The sequence below is a fragment of the Lepisma saccharinum genome, chromosome 7 (assembly GCF_977018435.1).
Source record: "Lepisma saccharinum chromosome 7, izLepSacc3.1, whole genome shotgun sequence".
NCBI lineage: Eukaryota > Metazoa > Arthropoda > Insecta > Zygentoma > Lepismatidae > Lepisma > Lepisma saccharinum.
The window spans coordinates 80,199,754-80,219,445 of NC_139235.1; the positions used below are offsets into that span (position 1 = coordinate 80,199,754).

The 19,692-nt window shown below is 39.2% G+C and overlaps 1 protein-coding gene across 4 annotated transcripts in view; it reads right to left on the reverse strand.

Annotated features, from left to right (window-relative positions):
• LOC145990291 (uncharacterized) overlaps positions 1-19,692 on the reverse strand; it is a 66,949-nt gene that overhangs the window by 39,162 nt on the left and 8,095 nt on the right. For 2 of the 4 annotated variants that reach the window (XM_083125979.1, XM_083125978.1), the window contains exon 1: positions 15,032-15,187. The exons of 1 other annotated variant lie outside the window; for it this stretch is intronic. In XM_083125979.1, the coding sequence (XP_082982105.1) occupies positions 15,032-15,069 (38 nt within the window). In that variant the 5' untranslated portion in view covers positions 15,070-15,187. Of the gene's footprint in view, positions 1-11,083; positions 11,269-15,031; positions 15,188-19,692 lie in introns of those variants that run through there. One more of the 4 variants, XM_083125981.1, reaches the window with a different exon arrangement.

Genomic DNA, 19,692 nt, shown 5'->3' on the forward strand with positions numbered 1-19,692 from the left:
TCCTTTCTACCCAGCAAGCCCTGATGATTTGCAGATTCTCATGTTCCCGACTAAAGGAGTAGCGGACTAACTTTGTGATGACTGGTGTACAACCGGGGGACGTTGCATAGTTATTTTGGCACACCAACGTGGGGCTGAGTGCACAGTTAGTTTGGTACAATCGTGGGAGCTCGAGTTGAAATTATTTTAGCAATTTAAACGTGATGCCCGATTTAGTGCATACTGAAAGTGTTCGTCCATAGAATTCACGAAGGTGATAGTCCTTGGAATTCATGAAGGTAAAAGTGTGATAGTAAAGTGAAGGTATTAACTGGGAAGAGCCATAGACGGTGTTGTAGAATGGAGAAAGACGCGACAGGAATGAATCTGCGAAGCAGAGGCAGAACGACAATGGATGCAGAAACCAAGTTTGGATGCTGTGATGATCTTTGCAATGACAGGGAATTCTTCCAGTGTTGCCAATGTTTGCAGAGGTTTCATAGTAGTTGTGATGGGCAGGAAGTAACGTCGGTACAAAATAAAGAGATGCGATGCACATCATGCTTGTCAGAACCAGAAACGAGTGTTCCTACCAAACCCTCATCAGATCACTGGCTACTTGATTGGTTGATGAAAGATAAAGCAGAACGAAACCAGAAAGAAAAGGAGGATGAGAAACAGCGTAAGAAAGAAATGGCACAGATAGAGAAAGTTCGAAAAAAGGAGATGATGGAGTTTAAACTCATAGTTGAGTCTATAGAAGAAAAGAGAAGGAAAGAGAAAGAGGAAGATGAAGAAAAGAGAAGGAAAGAGAAAGAGGAAGAAAAAGAAAAGGGAAGGAAAGAGAAAGAGGAGGAAGAGGAAAGGAGAAAGAAGGAAAAAGAGGAAGAAGAAGGAAAGAGAAAGAGGAGGAAGAGGAAAGGAGAAAGAAGGAAAAAGAAGAGGAAGAAGAAAAGAGAAAGAGGAGGAAGAGAGAAAGAGAAAAGAAGACTTAGATATTTTCCGTGCATTGATTGAAAACCAGGAAGAAAGGAGGATACAGGAAGATATAAAACTAAGGTCAGAGTTACAGGCTCTATTCTCTCAACACAAACTTGAACAGGTAGAGAGCATCAGAGGAGAGATAGAAAAGCTTAGTATTAAAGTCACTGAAAAGGTGGACGAAAGGGTAAAGGAAATTGTGGAAGAACAGCTAGAGTTCTTAACAGTTCGACAAGGACGGGTAGAGAAGGAACAAGAGCAATTGAAGAAGAATATGGAAACCTGTCTCGAAATTGTCCAGTCTGGAAGAGAATCTGAATGTGACCCTTCACATGGAGTTCAAGAATTAAAGAGTTCTGTAGAGTCTATTAATGTAGCCTTAAAAACCTTTGGTGAACGAACAGAACTCATGGAAAATATAGTGCAAGAACAGAAAGTCGAAATAAAGGCAGCTGGAGAAAAGGTTAATTTTCTCCATGAGAAGGCTAAAAAGATGGAAGTGTCTCTTCGCTACGAAATTCAGAAACAGACAGGTACAATTATAAGTAGGGTCAGTGAACTGCAGGAAAAGATCCATAATTTATAGATTCGACCAGAAACCTCTTCCGATATACTGCCTGATCCAATCCGAGGACTGAATCCAGAAGCTACTGCCTATGAACCTCCTGTTGTACTTCCAAACCCATTCTTCCCCGGTAATACCACAACTTCTGATACATGCAAGAGGCCTAGAGAAAAGGATAGTAATGGCGGGTTTTCTCCTCGACGCAGAACTGAGTTTAAGATGCCCAGAATGGTTGATATCGCGAACATTCCGAAATTTAAAGGCGATATCGAAGCTCAATCTGCCGAAAGATATCTGCGTGAATTAAATGTCAGTTTCGACTTAATGCAAGTGCCTGAGCACTATAGATTGGAATTATTACCTCGGGTTTTCACCGGCAAGGCTGAGCATTGGTTAGCTGGTAATATGGACAACTTTGTGAATTATGCTGATTTTTGCGCACGCTTTAAGGATGAATTTGCATCAGAAAAGGCGAAACAAAGACAACTAGCGGCTGTGAGGAACCGAAGGTATTCTCGCCTGGTCCACGACAACTTAGAGAGTTTTGCCTGGAGTGTCTACGCAGCGTACAGAAACCTAGCTGACAATTTTAATGAGAGTGAAGTTCTTAATTTGATCATTGGACAGTTGCCGTACCGCATTCGGAATCTTTGTCTGGCGCACGCTCCACGAAGTGTGGATGAATTGACACATTTCTTAAAGGACTTCGATATTTATGATGACCCTGATGCCTGGAAGAATAAAGAAGACTCCAAGAATAAAGATGCTGCAGGCAATAAAAGTTTTAAGATCCGGAATATCCAGACGGATTCAGAGAGTCGAGGAGGAAATTTCTCACGACCTCGAAGATTCAACAGAGGATTAGGCAGGAGAGGCTTCAACCGAGATCAGAACGAAAGACAGAGAAACTCCTACGGGCCTCATCCAGAACAAAGGCAAAGTTCTCCAGACAGATGGCGTTACCAAGAACGACGTAATCCTACTTCGCCAAGACGGTACTCTCCACCACGTAGAGGTGACAATTGTGGTTCCTTCTCAGCAAGACATGACGTTGCCTCAGAGCAGGAAGAAGCAGTGGAGACTACTAGAGAGTTTCTGCAAAACCAGCGATCCCAATCATGTCAAACAAACGTCGACCTTTTCTAATTGCCTCCTCTTCGTTTAGACAAGTGAACTCGAAGGGACGTAAAATACAAGAATAATATGTAGATTATTTTTGCTGACCGAAAATGTATTTTCTAGCAGTCAAGTGAAAACAAAAATCCGAATATAAAACTGGTGTATTTTCCGGAAGGCTCAAGAAGATAGTGCTAAGTGGTAGACAAGTAGAACATGATATTAGTGGCATGAATTTTAGCATCGATGTTTTCCATTTTAAAAGATTATGGTTCTGACTTTCTTTGACTGTGTGCCTATCTAAAAACTGCACCAGGCAGAAATAAGTATTAAGAAAAATGCAGTTGATGTGTTGTTTGTTACCACTCCTTATCAAATGAAGGATTAATTCTCCAGATATATATATATATATTTAGTGCGGTACATCCGAAAGGTCCAGAATGAGGATAGAATCGGGATGTATAAATCCGTAGACCTCTCAGAGAAGGTCCATATAGTAAATATTTGGATTGATTCCTATAAGCAGGAGTTATTATATTGCTGGTGTGGAATTAAAAGGCATTATTCTAGAAGCCCAGAAGCAAGAAGAGTGTTGAGTTTGAGGTGCTATGGAAAAGTACTGATTCAGTTCATTGCTTATCGAATCTTATACCGTTTTCTACAAAGTCTTTCTGGAGAAGAAACTAGATATATGGAAGCCTACTCTTCTATTAAACCATCATGGAATAAATCATTGCCTTATTTCACTGCTTATTGGTTGTTTAACTACCATCGATTACATTCTGTTTTGGATACTGTAAAATACGTCCTTTCTGAGCTGTTGTCAAATGAAGAGAAGCCAAGATTGAGTCATTCAATTGTCAAGATAAACTCTATATTTCAATGGTATTTATGTACTCAAAATTTTTTCAGAACTTGTAAATTACAATTTCTTCAAAAATTTTCCCCGGACGAGGGGCAATTGTAACGAACCTGAGAGTTTAAGGTTTTATATTTGTAAGAAGTTAAGATTTTTAAAATGTTTGTTACTTCAAATAATGTGCAAGTTGTCACAGATAATTATAGTTAGATTGATACATTTGTAGTTGGAACTTTTATATATGTTTATAAATACGTCAAAATCTGTTCGTGTTGACGTCACTTTCTCATCTCAGCAGAGGAAGTGAAACAACCTGAATGTTTCTCACCTGACGACAGACTGAGATTGAAAAACAGGTGAAGGTGAAGAATAAATAAGAACTTGGAAACGGAGGGACTTCAAGTATAGATTTTGGGTTCCCGAGTTTTCTTCTTGCCGATAAGTTGAAAGTAAGCAATTAATTGTGTTCTTTGACTTTCGCTATATGTGAGGGAATTACCCAACGTTAGTATTGAATGTTCTATTGTTTTACTGGTAAGTAATTATGAAATATACGCGATTATAAAACTGCGTTTTAACTTTGAAAACAGTGTTGTGTTTCCTTTCTACCCAGCAAGCCCTGATGATTTGCAGATTCTCATGTTCCCGACTAAAGGAGTAGCGGGCTAACTTTGTGATGACTGGTGTACAACCGGGGGACGTTGCACATAGTTGCACTACACAGTGGCGTAGCAAGGGGTGGGCGAAGTGGGCGACCGCCCGGGGCCTCGCGTCTCATGTGGTTGATACAAAAAATGTATTAAATAGAAGTGAAGGGGGAAAAGATGGAAAAGCCTAATTTTTGTAGGCAATAAAATTAAAACGTTCTGTTTTTATCTGGCTTTAAATTCTAGTTAAACGTTATAATAGGTCAGGGGCGTACAAGCGGGCGGGCTCTAAGCCTAAGGGGGCCCGGAAAAAGTAAAAGTTATTGTCATATTTCTCATGTGAAACATTTACGCAAAAATTCACGATAACTTGCGTGGACATTTCTCTTCTCGAATAAAAAGCATTTTGTCTTGCCCTTTCTTCTTTCTCTCGACTTTGCACTCACGATTTTAATATGTTAACAATAAAGCACCTCCAACTGCCACGAAGCAAGTGTGAGGCATTTAAATGCTTGGGTTGTTTGCAACTCAAGAAGGCAATGGATAATATAAGCAGTTCTTACTTCCTTCCTACAGCTTCATATTTCAGCTCCCGGAAAACAAAGAAAGACATCATTAGAGTGAGTGAAATTATTAAATATAATTTTCTTCAGTAATTTATTATTATTTAAATATGATAATTTGCTGACGTATCCCTGAAGATTGTGTATCGATTCACATTGAGATTTCAAATTTAGAAAAGAATGGGGAGGCCTCCTCGCATTCTAATCTCGCACCGGGCCTCGCGATATGTTTCTACGCCACACGGCAGTGTCGTGAAGGTTCCTTGAAAAAAAATCTTACAGTCAAGTGTAAGTCGGTTATTAAGCATTTTAAATACATGATCCGTAAGTGGCAAAATCTATAAATTTCCCCGGCTTTTTTTCCTTTATGGTTTTGCCTCCTCACGCTGAGTTTCGGTACTTTTGAAACGAGTTTCTCTTCTGAAATATTTCGCAGCCATTTTGATTTTTCTTCCTTAACGATTTATTAACCATTGCAAAATAATAATACTGTATTCTGTAGGGACGACATAACAAACTCCAACAAACTCCAATGTTTATTTCATTTGTTGTTTTAAGTCTGCTTTATGCACAGAAAGGCTAATCGGAAATAGAGCTACAGTTTAAAGTGGTATCGTCCCGGGTTCGAATCCTGGCCTGGGCATGGATGTTTGTAAGTGTCCATACATCGATTTCATCATATCATCACTCATCCCCATCTTCGCAAATTAACCAAAAGTGGCACAAAAAGAGAAATGAAATAAATCAAATCAATCAATCAATCAATCGATAAAGTGGGATCGGAACTACTGTCAGGGTGTCTGTACTCCTTTTCTGGAAAAATTCTGGAAAAGTCAGGGAATTTACTTTTTTGGGGAAAGTACTGGAAATATCAGGGAATTTGCTTGTTTCTGGAAAAGTCTTGGAAATATCAGGGAAATTTACTGTGTTTTTGGAAAAATCAAGATTTTGGTAGTAGGTTTTTGAGTAAAGAAAGGCAGAAAACAAGCAAGACATTTTTTAATTTGTTGTGGACAAACTATACTTAAGTTTGGTATAGTGAGGATTGGCAGTAGTTACAGTAAAAATTGCATATTTAATACTATAAAAAAGGGGTCATGTTTTGAAGTATACCACAGTGAGTGAGTGAGTAATAGCATTTACCATTCTCCTGTTTCAATTTTTGTGTTGTGTTTGATTAATATCAGGATTAATACATATTTATATTACTATAATTACGTATCAATATGATATAATTGTTATGTTTTTTTATAAAAATGAGATTTTTTTTCTTTACCATTAGTCAGTACGTGGCAAGTAATACCACAAATGTAGTGACCTTCTTGCACACATTTAAATACAGTGCGTTGGTTTTGGCTCTGGGCCGAGAAAGCGTGTGAACAACTTTGAACAACTATTATAACACATGTTAGTACTCGTTATGCAATATAAATGTAATTGTCTACATGTTAAATATATGTGCGTAAATAAGCGAGACGTTACGGGACGAATATGCCGGCATCTCGGTCATGTCACGCGCTATCTCGGCCCAGAGCCAAAACGAACGCACTGTACATGAATTGCCGTCTTAACTGTGTCTGGAAAGTTTTGGATCTTGTTCTGGAAAAATCATGGAATTTTGTTTTTACCAAATTTTAGACACCCTGACTGTGTCTCCACGGGTATCGATCCCGGATATCAAGGGGTCCGGGGCTTGAAACCCGGTGGAGGCACATGGTACACTTTAAACTATAGATTCAGTCATAATAACCCATTCTCCAGAAATTACTGAAAAGTTCTTTATGGTCCAAAGTGAAGCCCGAATAACGTATATACCATATATACGTATATAGTCGACGCGCTAGATGCGTTAATGACCGGCTGGCTTTGAAGTCCACGGAGCGCGCCCACCAGCTGCAACAATCATATTCACCGCACAGTGTTGCCGCACATCTACTCTCCACATCTACTCTACGCTACCTTGTCCCTCCGCGCACAAGCACCTTCCCACTGTCTCCACATTGAAGTTGCAAAGTACGACAACAGCGTATCCACAGTCATGTGACTGAGACTCCACGTGGAGTAGACGTGAAGAATGACAGCTGCGCCCATTGGCTGAAGGTTGAGTGTGATTGGACGAAAACAACTCGCCCGCTATTTATCGCCACCCACGTTCGTGGCGGCGGCTTTCTTCAGTTCTTCGACGTTAAGGAAGTAAACGCGTGGATTATATACGCAATGCTTGTAGCGGGGATTTCCTCAGGAGACGTATTTTGACTTTCCTGTGACTAAGGACACCATATTTCCTTGTAAACAAGCGGTTCCGGGTTCATTACCCTCTAGGACAACACTCCAATAAATCAAATCTCACCAAAAACTGCATGAGCAGTCTAATTAGCCTATCTGCAGAGAAAGTAGATTTTGTACTTTGCTGAATTTAGCCAACTTCCTTAGAATTTATAAAAGATCATATGTATCTACACACACGCAAGCGCACGGACACATACATACAGGGCGATAATGGGGGAGAAACTTAGGCCTGCTTTAGACGGAAGCATTTTCTTTAACATTTTTGCTAGTATGTACGCGTAAGTGCTTCCAAAAACCTTATATCGGATAGGTATCATGTAATGTAACATTTCGTTTAGCTTCTGCGATTATAATGTATAATATATACAGCACGAAAGGTACGCCGAGTTACACCATCTATGGTGAAGCACGGTGTTCACAATTGAAACAACTAAAATATTCTTCCATATGTGTACTGTATACGTTATAAAGTATGTATTTAAGCAGCGCCATTGATTTGTACATTATATCTTTTTATAGGAAACGTTATTACTTTCGGTTGAATAGTTATGGTCTTTTAAAAATGTGAAGTGATACATTATTTACATCTCACGCGGGCGCCATTACATTCTCACTCGTGACCTAGAGGTCGCTTCTGATTAGTTACGCTACGAAAAATGCTACGGACCGAGCCTATCATTGAGAAATGTCATAAAATATGCCATGGCATCTGAAATGCCATAAAATTTCTCACTTTGCACGGTAGCATTTTGGTCATGGCGTAAATGCTAAGGAAAATGCTTTCGTCTAAAGCAGGCCTTACAGAAGTTATAGGAGTACAAGGAATGTCATTACACATATTGGGTTGGTGCGAATGAAATGTCCGCTTTGAAGTCTGGTGGGAAACTCACCTCAACAACACAACACAGGGATTGACTGAGGTCACGGGTCTAACGTCATAAACTCTGTATACGTCCAGCAAACAGGCTGGAGCACCCAGACAGTCAGGAGGCAGTGTGTTGCTGAACAGGGTCATCTGAAAGTGCACCATGGAGAACACACAATTGCGAGTGATTTGTCTTTACGAATTCAAACTGGGACATTCTGCTCAGCAAACAGCCAAAAACACTAACAGTGCATTTGGGCCAGGAATGGTAAATGAACGCACCATTCGCCGCTGGTTTGTCAAATCTCGTTCCGGTGACACAGCATTGCAAAATGAACCCAGTGGACAACGACCAACATCATGTTCGGATGAGCTCCTCGGAACCCCGTGGAAGCGGACCCTCGGAAAAGTGTTCGTGCCATTGAAGACGAGTTAGGCATACACCATACCACTGTCGTTTGGCGGCTCCGTGCGATCAGTAAAGTGAAAAAGTTGGACTCATGGGTAGCACATAATTTGACACCGGTCAACAAGACTCGCCGTCCGGAGGTGTGCAGTTCTCTGAGTGTAAGGAATAACTGGGATGGTTTCCTGCATCGGATTGTCACTTCAGATGCAAATTGGATCTGCTATGACAATCATAAACAATCGGGACAATGGCTGGATCGTGATCAACGTCCAGGGCGGTTTCCGAAACCACCTCTCCACCCACGGAAGGTGTTGTTGCTGGTATGGTGGTCTATGGTGGGTGTGATCCATCATGTCTTTCTCAGGCAAGATGAAACCATCAATGCAAATTGTTACAGTGCTGAACTCCATTAAATGCACCACAAACTTCTCCACAAGCATCCAGCAATGGTCCACAGACATGGTGTCCTCGTGTTGCACGACAATGCTCGCCCACATGTCGCACAAAGGACGGTGCAGGCTCTCCATGAGTTGCAATATGAAACCCTTCCTCATCCAGCATATTCTCCCGACCTCTCTTCCATTGACTACCATCACTTCCAGCATCTCGATCACTTCCTAACAGGGAAGACCTTCGCTGATGATCGGGCGGTGCAACACGCCGTTGAGGAGATCTTTGCGTCGCAGACTCCAGACTTCTTTCGCCATGGAATCCAATTGTTGGCTGAGCGATGACAAAAGTGTGTGGCTGCAGACGGCGACTATTTTGATTAACCAGGTATTGTAGTTTTGATTTTTTTGGCCTTTGGCAATGACGCACCTGGGCCGGACATTTCATTCGCACCAACCCAATAGAAGAAAGTTTGATTGGAACCAAGCACGTATCTAGAAATATATTTCGGAGGGGGTCCGAACCATATGTCTCAGAAATAATCGTAATATTAAAAACAAGAACAACAGTATTAATAATAGTGCTTTAATTAAAATAATACAATTATAATTAAAATATTAATAAGTATTAAATTAATTAATATTGTACTGTTATTAGTGCATGAATAGGTAAAAATAGATCATACGAATAGAGATATAACCACACATATTAAAGATTACCGAAAATTTGTATAAAAACAAAGCAAGGATATGTGAAATAAATAAAGAATTGAATATTTATTGAATAACAAAAAGGGATGTTAGATCCAGTTAACGAAAAGTAAATTCCTGACTAATATTTTATATATTTTATCATAAGTAGTATGCATAAATCTTCTTTGGTACTGCCCTTCAAAGCCACATGATCCCCATCTAATCCTTGCCTTGTAAGTTCAAAGGAAATAAATGAGCATGAGCATGGAGTATACAACAAATGATAAACACATACATTTTACTTATTTAATTTATGTACTTGCTAATTCTTTTGGGGGGGTCCGGACCCCCTGGACCCTCCCCCTAAATACGTGCTTGATTGGAACAACCAAAATATCGTTTGTGGCAACCAAACAGTTATTTAAAATGGGCGAGGAACAAATCATTGTTCGCTGAAATCAAATAGTGCACCTTTGCTTAGAGCTAAGAAAAATATAAATCTTAGTAAATGGCAATCATTGTTTGTTTATAGTTACCAAAAGATTTTACAAAACGTGCTTTGATAATTCAAACCACTAGCGTACGCAGGACTTTTTTACGGGGGGGACTGGAATTGTAAAAGTGCATATCACATAAATGCCTTCTAGGTAGGAGTGGGATACAGTAAAAAATATTTTGTAATTATCATTTTAAACCTTTGTTTTAAACGTTGTTCAGAGGCAAAAATGGTAATCGGGCGTCGTTTTAAGCGGAGTTCGCTTTCACCACCTTGGTTATATCAAGTTCTTTACTTCTTTCTTTTGAAAATTTTGATTTTCTCAACATTTCGGGAAGGGCTGTAGCCCCACTAAGTACGCTACTGATTCAAACAAATTCTGTGTAAAATTACAAATCAGTCTCATTAAACGTTTGCTATTCATGAAGAATTTCAAGAGATTATGCCCACTTTCATTACTTTCGGTACAGACCTTATATTTCCTAGATAACCAACATGAAAGTTCTAAAAACACTAAGTTGCTGACCAAGGCAGATTTATTAAGAAATATAAACACTCAACAAGTAACAAGTTTAGTTCTTCGTCTGAGGAAGACCCTGATACAGGGTTGAAACGTTACTTGTTAAGTGTTTAGATTTCTTAATAAATCTGCCTTGGTCAGCAACTTAGTGTTTTTAATATGGAAACAAGGCTTAATTATATTACTATGAAAGTTCTATGTAGTATTTATATGTATGTGTATATTTGTGTGTGTGTTTGTACATAAATGTAAGTTTATTGACTAAGTCTCGAGTGGTGCCTGTACAGAGGTAGTCGAGATAGTAATGAAAATACTTAATAGATACAGTACAATACGAATTTCCAAATACGGAGAGCGAAATATCTTAATAAAATAGAAGGACGTAATAATTATTCCGAAAGAAAGTTAAAATTTTGAAATAATCCATTGTTTGCTCAGAAATAGACAAAATAAAATCTACAAATAGTTCTCTTTCAGTGGTGTAGGGTTGAGTCGTAACCAGAAAAGAACAGAAATGTGCAAAACAATTTGGTAGACCCTAGGGGTAAAGTCGTCGCCTAGGGGTCCCGAATTGGATACCCGGTGGAGGCACATAGTGGTGCGTATCCCACGTTAAACTGTAGGCCTAGCCTATCTGTGCAACAAGTTGACTTAAAACTCAATCAAACTAAAACTCAAGACAATTTGATAGATAACAAGTTGCGTTACTTACAATTCAGTCTCACCAACTTTGTTCTTGTGGCACGTATAATAGTCTTCCTGAACAACACTGAATGAGTTCGGTAACACTCAGGCAATTAAACTATAGCAAAAATTACGCACAAAACACACTTTTACGGTCATTGTGAATCACTTTTTTTCACTTTTTGTATATTCATGAGTTCTGCCGCTATTCTCTCAAAACGGAGCTTGGCTTGTGGTGTCCAACTACGTAACTTCCGGTTCCACAGGAAGAAAGGCAAATACTTGAGGAGGTTCCGGGAGATGAATCAGCGGGAAATTTTTAATCGTGTCGATAGCCCAGGTGTTAGTCAAAGGTGTGAAGGAACTTGACGCGCGTGGTTCTCAGGTTACCAGTCTATTTGCAGTTCAGAGTCCGGGTCATATCTGCAGAAAAGTACACTGGGAGTAAATACATATATCGACGACACAACACGAGGATTATACAGCCGGTATAAGTCTAGTAAGTTCGGACGCCAGAACCTCGTTAGTCTGCATAATGCAGTCCAGGGTGTACTACGTAGAAGGGAGGTTGAGATTTAGGTGTCTGTGGAAATATTAACCCCTTTCACCTCGCCTTCAAATATTTCAATCAAAAATAGTTAATATCCACCCTTCCGTTTTTTCTCAGCATCTTCTTCACTCACAGTCAGAAACTTCCTATGTAACCTGACTTTTGACACTATTCGTGAAGTCATAAAGATAAATATTAATTTTGTGAATTCACTACAGCGTCAAAATTCAATGAAAAGTAAACAAAAGTGAACTATGATATTGAAAGTTACTGAACATGATAAAAACTTGCCACTTTGATATGTAAAATGATACGCAGTTTGATATTGAACACAATCAGTTTTGTAATTAGATACAATGAACGTCGCACCAGTGGCACATCGGAAATGAAAAGAGACAATAGTTTAGACAATATGATTATAAACATCCAATAGCGCTACAGCCCAATATTGGGCCAAGGCTTACCTACCGACTGCTGGCCTCCCTCCCACGCGAGCCACCAAGGGGGCGTGGAGATCTGCAGCCAGATCTGCGGCCCGACCAACCCCCAGCCGTTGTAGGACTTCGCGACCGGATTACGCTCACTCACTCGGAGCTCCCCAATTTCCTCACGATGGTGTGTTGCCACCGGTCCTATACACAGGCCGAAAATTCCCGGAGACTGAACCCTATGACGTCCGCAACCGCCGCCCAAGGCATAGTGCCTTTGACAGCACGGCCACGGAGGAGGACAGACAAAATGATTAGCCTTCCGTAATTCTTGGTTTTAAACCTTCAACACGTTAGGTAATAAAACCTAAATCAACAGCTTATTGTAATAAAGTTTATTTTGTGATTAAATAGGACATCTGTACTTCAGACCAAGGGACAAAATCTCTGATTGTAGATCTCTGAAAAAATCTGGCAATAGGGCCCGTGTATATTGTAGGCCCCACACAGTCAGCCCTGGTGACAGCCGGAAGTACAACAGAACTTTTTTTTTTTGTTTTTTTTTCATCCTCCACAGAAAATTATTGCGAAACAAGGGTGTGCAAATTACTATTGCTTCATGTCGCTACTTGGCGCCAAGTCACGACTTGTTGGCTCGCTTATATTTGAAGAAAGTAATTATTCGAACTAGCTTTCGCCCGTAAGTGAAATCGCCAATGTTCGATCATCATCTACGGCTACCTGTTGCGCTAAACAACTGAAGCGCTGAGCACCTGCTTACAACTGCAACAGGAACTGTGCTGTTGTGCTCACGACAAATGGTTGCATTGGTGAATATCTTCGCTGGCCGTGCTAATTACGTCCGATTGTGCAATTTTAGAAATTCGCAAACGGGAATAATGTGTGTGTGTGTGTGTGAATGCATGGGTGTGTTGATTAATTGATTTGGTTTATTTTACTCCGCTTTTCTGCCATTTTTGGCCAATGAGACTTCCATATTATAGGTTACTGAATACTGAATATTTGGGAAAGAAAAATCTTGTAGAAAATATTTTGTCCTGTTTACGAAACTGATGTTGGGAGAATTACATCATGAAGAATTGTACAAAGCACCAAACCAAGGGTGTGGTGTACATTGAAGCAGCAGTGTGGCCCAAATAAAATTATGCCCAAAATAAGCCAGTTTTTTATCATCAGATTGTTTTTGGAGTTGTTGTCAGAGACTCTTTAAGTGAAGTGTTTTTGTCTTGTTTTTTCATAAAATTTGTCAAGAGTTTCAAAATCTCAACTGGAGTTGAGATATTACACACCAATAGCTTCAAGCTACATTCCAAAACATTCTGAGAAAAGCAGACATGTGCCTCCCCTATGGGGTCAAGGCCACTTCCGACATCTGGTCCGAGCGGTGGAGTGTGTGGCACTCTTGTGACTGCATTTGCCCAAGTTTACATGTTACAGATGTACTTGATCAAACATACTAATACTCTCCTTCGTTGGGTATAGTTTTCTTTGGGCCACCCTGTATTGTATCCAATGCGTAATCATGCAGGGTGAAATTGATTTATTTGGTTTATTTTGCTTCGCGTTTCAACCACTTTTGGCTAATCGAGAAGAGCTTTTTGCGCTCTGTTCTATATTTCGGTGATGTCTTCATCCGCGGGAACCTCATTATTAACTGATTATGACTGTGTCTGATTGTGAATTTGTTCTTTCCTGTTTGATATTTCGTGATAAGAGTGTAAAGTTATATAAGATACTGGCCGTAGTGAAGGACCTAGTAAACCTACAAACTGAGCTATTGTGTCTCCAATGTAGGCTTTTGTAGAATTTATAATTTTCGGACTGATTACGGTAGTGGGTTAGCAGCAAGGAGCCATCATTCAGTCACACATACACGCTCCCCTATACTTGCATTTGTGCCTTGTCAAGATGATGAATGATGAGTAGACAGGAGAAGAAGCATGATGTTATTCAGGATTGAACCCAGAATTAATATCTAAAAGGTCCTTCAATTTATCTGTCACTATATATAGGGTATACATAAAGGTTGTTTACAGTTTCACACATCAATAACAAGGATTGTAATTGTAATTGATATACGGAAGCATAATGCACAAACTTAACAAGTTTTTCTATGCGTTCGGTTCACTTCGACATGTGAACCTCTGGTTTGGCGTACATGTAAATGGTATTTCAACCCTGGCCATATTCGCCGAGGCAAGTACCCGTCAATAGTGGCAATGCCATTTGGTGATTCTTGTCTTTAATATGGTTCGTCCTTGACATAATATACTAGAAAAAAAACTCGGGAGTACAATATCAGGGAACCTAGGAAGCCAGGCAATTAGAGCACTTCTGATAATCCAAAGTGTTGGACAAGTTGGTAGCGTTTATTGTTGTCCCTGTAAATAATGGGAATCCGTGAATTAGAACTGCCATATTGGCGACATCTCTCACAATCCTCGCTCGATGTGGTGGTACACCATCTTGTTGGAAAGAAAAACCTTTTTACTTGGTGCATCATGTGGCCCCAGTATGCTTTTGTATGTTAATTGAAAGTCACGTTATTAGGGCGTGAAGTTGTTAATAAATTTTAAGGATAGTCTGTATATTTTGCGTTATAACACACACACAAACCCACACATATAGTTCTGTTTTTAATGATATTTCCTTTCTGGCGATCTTCAGTTTTCACATAGTCTATATAAGTGATTCCAAGCTGGTGGTCCACGAAGTCCATCCAGAGAATTCATCTTACAAGTAAAATTGTAAATTAAAAAAAAATATAGTATTTTCTTTAAATATCTAAGGCTAATTATATTTTTCTCTCAAAGAAATCAAAAGTAGGGTATTAGTGGCTTGGCCTTTGAATAAGCAGATTGTTCGTAGTCTTAGGTAATTAGGAAACTGCTCTACATTGTCTGTAAAAATCTTACTTTCACGTTTCTAACGCTAATGTATGCTAGGTTTCCCATAAATATGTAAGTTTTTTACTTACGTTACGTTGGTGGTCGCTGTATATCCATCTCCTATCATTAAACATGAGTCCCACACTATTTACACAAAAGGGAGAAGAAGAAAAGAACAAATCCAGAAAGATAAAACAAAGGACAGCCGAGCAAGAACTAAATACACAACAGCACGGCAACACCGACACTGGCCAAAAGTCGAGAATCACTGACGGTGAAGGCCAAAGCGATGCGAAGCGATCCGTTGCGTAAATTTCACGTAACTAGATTAAGACGTGCGATATTCTCAATTTGTTTTCCTCTTACGCATTCCTCCCCCCTTCCGTTCAGTTGTAAAACAAATAAATTTCCCATAATTACTCAGTGCAATGCGCGAATGAACACATTCTTGAGTATCATCGCTGTTTTACTTTTAAAAGTTGCTTAAACTTTCCGGAGAGACCTGGATGTAGAGACAATGGAGGAAATGAGCACAGGATATTATAAGAAGTAAAAGGCCGAAGTCCGTATAAGAAAGAGCATTTAATAAGACGTGTAGGCCTTGGCAAGCTGAGCACAGGAAACTCCAGGCATTACTACCAATTGTGTTATGGAGAACGGAAATTGTGATCGGAAATATCAATTGTTCCGAAAGGTGAAAAAAGTATGATATATTCCACAATCTTCGGATACCTAAACGTTATCCATTCATTTAGGCCAATTTATTTCATATATATGTCATGCCTCCTCGTCTAGAAATTACTAATTTAAAATTGATTTATACTGATGACGGGAAGATATGATAATGGTGTTGACTTTCAGAATATCATTTACGTTTTATGAAGTCCTTGGCAACATAGACAACAGATTTGTATTGAAGAGATATTTAATAAATGTACTTTCTCCCGCTGTTGTCTGTTCCTACATTGATTTGATGTTACCTCGGGGAGAGGGAACATATTTTCACGATAATCCAATACACCAAATTTGATTATAATTCTTAGCAGTTGTAGGCAAGATTTCAGGGGCGGACTACTTCATTATAAAGTTAATAAGAAATCAGTTAGATCTGCGATTAACGGATAAATAAAATAAATAATAAAATAACCCGTGGCTCGACAGCCCTGGAAGGGCCTAGGCCGATCTCCTGACTGCCAGTCTCCCTCCCACAATCTTATCTAGAGGTGTGGAGATCTTCAACCAGTAATGGGGTGACGTGGGGTCAGCACGTCGATGCCTCGCCCGTTATAGATTTCCCAGACCGGGTTACACTACGCACTCGTAGCTCCCCATTTTCCTCACGATGGTGGGTTGCCACCGTTCCTATACACAGGCCGAGAATCCAGAGACTGAACCCAGGCGGACTCGAACTCATGCCGTTCCGCAGTCGGAGCCCAAAGCACAGCGCCTTGGACAGCACGGCCACGGAGGAGGACGCAATTAACGGATAGCAATCCTAAATACTTCATGGATATTAGGCTAATAAGTATTCTTTTCCATAATTTTCGTCACAGACTTTGTGTAATGTCTAAATATGACTACTGTCGAACGCCTGACAAATATATTCTCAAGACTGAAATCGTTCATTTCCTAAATTATGGTGTTCTTTGCTGTACAACTCTCAATAAATACGTATATACGTTGTTTCATTTTTTTTACCCGATTTATCCTAAGTTTGGCTCGCAAAGAAAAAACTGTTTGCCGTCCGTCCATGGAAAAAACCTGCGGACCTCCATGCGCACAATGCATGATATTACATAATTGGCCATGCTCCTTAAGTTATAGCATAATAATGTAATCGATATGACATCAGTATTGCATGCGTAATGTCTTGTTCTACGCTATGCTGCGATAGAAATGTGTGTCCGTTCGGTGGAACTTTTGCGCTTACGATTATTTAATGTTGCATGCTAACGGATGACGTCAATGGAAAACGATTAATTATGTATCCAGCACGTGGATATTTGCTAATCCCCTTTGCCATTTTCCTGTTATATCATAGGCTACCCATGTTTTCCAATGCCAATGTTTTCCAATGCTACAGCAATTCCATTTTAGTTCTGAGGCCGGCTTTAGACGAAAGCATTCCCATTAACATTTTTGCTAGCATAAATGCTACGTAAATGATTTCAAAAATCTTATAACAGATAGTACCTTACACGAAAGCATTTCATGGAACATTTCGGTAAGCTTTGCATTTACAATGTATAATACATACAGGACGAAAGGCACATCGAATTACACCATCAATGGTGGGTTCAAGGTGTTAACATTTGAAAAAAAACTATAATATTCTTCCATGCGTGTACAGTAAACGCTATACAGTGCGTATTTAAGCAGCGCCATTCTTTTGTACCTAAAACCATTTAATACGAAACGTTATTCCTCTCGGTTGAATAGTTATTGACTTTTAAAAATGTGAAGTGACACATTGTTTATATCTCACTCGGCCGCCATTACAGCTGCACTCGTGACCTAGAGGTCGCTTCTGATTGGTTACTATTAGTGTTGCCCACGAGACGAGACGAGACGAGACTTTGGTCTGTCTCGTCCCGTCTCGTGAAAATGCTGTCTCGTCTCGAAAATATTCGTTTGTCCCGTCTCGTGTCCCGTCTCGAAGGGTTCTGTCTCGTCTCGTTTTGTCTCGTCTCGTCTCGTAAAAGTGATCCGGGATATCATGCCAACAAAAGTCAAAAGTAGCAGAAACACAATATTTTTCCGGAAAGTGAGATAAAGCTCTAAATGTTTTACCCATTGCGTGGTGAGAATAAATAAGGTTCGTTAATCATGAGGACATTAATATTCTCGTAAAAATGCGGTTTGTTGGTTCCTGATTGCTAGGTATCTTATGAAATATACCTTGCGTTTTTTTCTCGCTTCCATACAACTGTCTATCCTTTTGAAATGTTTTCCCCAAGACCATCTTTCTATCTGAATGTCGAACTTTCGTGCACTATGAAAATTTACCTTTTTTCTTTAAATTCTAAATTATTATTATTATTACATGAAATGTTACAAAGACGGTACAAGAATAGTAATATAACAGCACGAATATTAGCTAATATCTAGCTTACGTGTAGTTAAGATCGCTAAAATGTGCATAAAAACAGCTGTCCTGGTAAGAAAATTAATGTCAAAAAAGGTGATGAATTGAATATTTGCTGAATAACAAAAAATGATGTTAAATCCAATTGACGAAAAAAACGTTCCTAATTAATATTTCTGTACATAAATCTTCATTGATACTGTCATGCAAAGCCTATGGTCGCAATAGAATCCTTGTACGGCAGGAATAAGTAACCCTCGATTATGCTAAACAAATATATTTTTTGTTAAGCTAGAGCAAGGCCCCAGGAGGATGCAAGAAGCCGTTCCTGCAAAAGTGTATGTTTCACGAAGCGAAGAAACGTGACAAAACCACCACGTATGGAAGGCAAACCTGCATTTATTTTATATCGCACATTTTCAGATCCGTGTCTCCTGAAGTTATAAAAATCCAAACTTCAATGAATTTTTTAGGCATGCTATAGTTAAAAAAAATATGTTTAGATGCACCAAAAGTGCATCATTATCAAGTTATGCATATAACGTGTTATTGGAATCAACCTATTTGTGTAAATTGGATGCCTCCCCGATGGCGTAGTAATAACGCCGAGGTCTTGTAATTAAGGGTCCTCGCGTTTGATACCCAATGGAGGCACAAAGTGGACCGGATCGCACTTTAAACTCAAGGTCGGCTCGATATTTAGCCTATTTGTAAATCAAGTGGACTTAAAAAAATACAATATCACCGTTAAGAATATTAGAATCCAGTAATTCACCCGCACGTAACTCAAATTTCACATATCCCTCTTCATCCTTGTTCATAGAATTCCTGCAATACTCTTGTGGATGTGTGTTGCATCCCACCAGGTGCGAGAAATGTGAAGAGTTATTCTTTCCCTGTACTGCGTTCTTCCTTTCATAAGAGTAAGGCTAAATTCTCGTTTTATCTGAACTTTTAAAAAACGTGCAAAATACAACCACCCTTTCTCATGTATGTGTAAAATAATCCCACTCTGTGTCTCAGAAAACCTCTTCGTATGATCAAATGGCGGAAACAACTCTCAAGTCTCAACAATTATAAATTTATGCTTAAATTTCGTATCATTTAAACAAACAGTAGCACATAACATGTTCTTTGGTGTAACACTGTCAACAGCTAATGTTACTTTACTCGTCCTAATAAATTTACTTCCAACCAGTGACGGCGCCATGGAAATGTGACGGGGGGCGGAAGGGGGCAACAAAATATTGTTGGGGTGCAGTCACATTAAAACGCCCGAAAACACTACATATATAACATATATATACATACGTATATAATAATAGTTATAATAATAATAATTATTATTATATGCATGTATGATGTTTTGTGTTTTTCCCTTGTTTAGAGTGGACGTTTACTGCCTAAATTTTCTTGATTACGAGTTTAGCTCCATATAATTATATTCAATAAAGGCATTAATTCTTTTTTATTCGTAAGTTGCGTTGTCTCGAGTGGCCTATTTCAGTATTGGAAGACATTCATAATTTTATAATTCATCGTCTTTCATGACATAAATATTCAAGTTATAAAGATAATAATATAAATGACGAAAAAATGTGCATCGAAGAGTTTAATTTCTTGCAAAATGAACGTGACGTTGGAAGAAATTAATCTTCTTAAGTA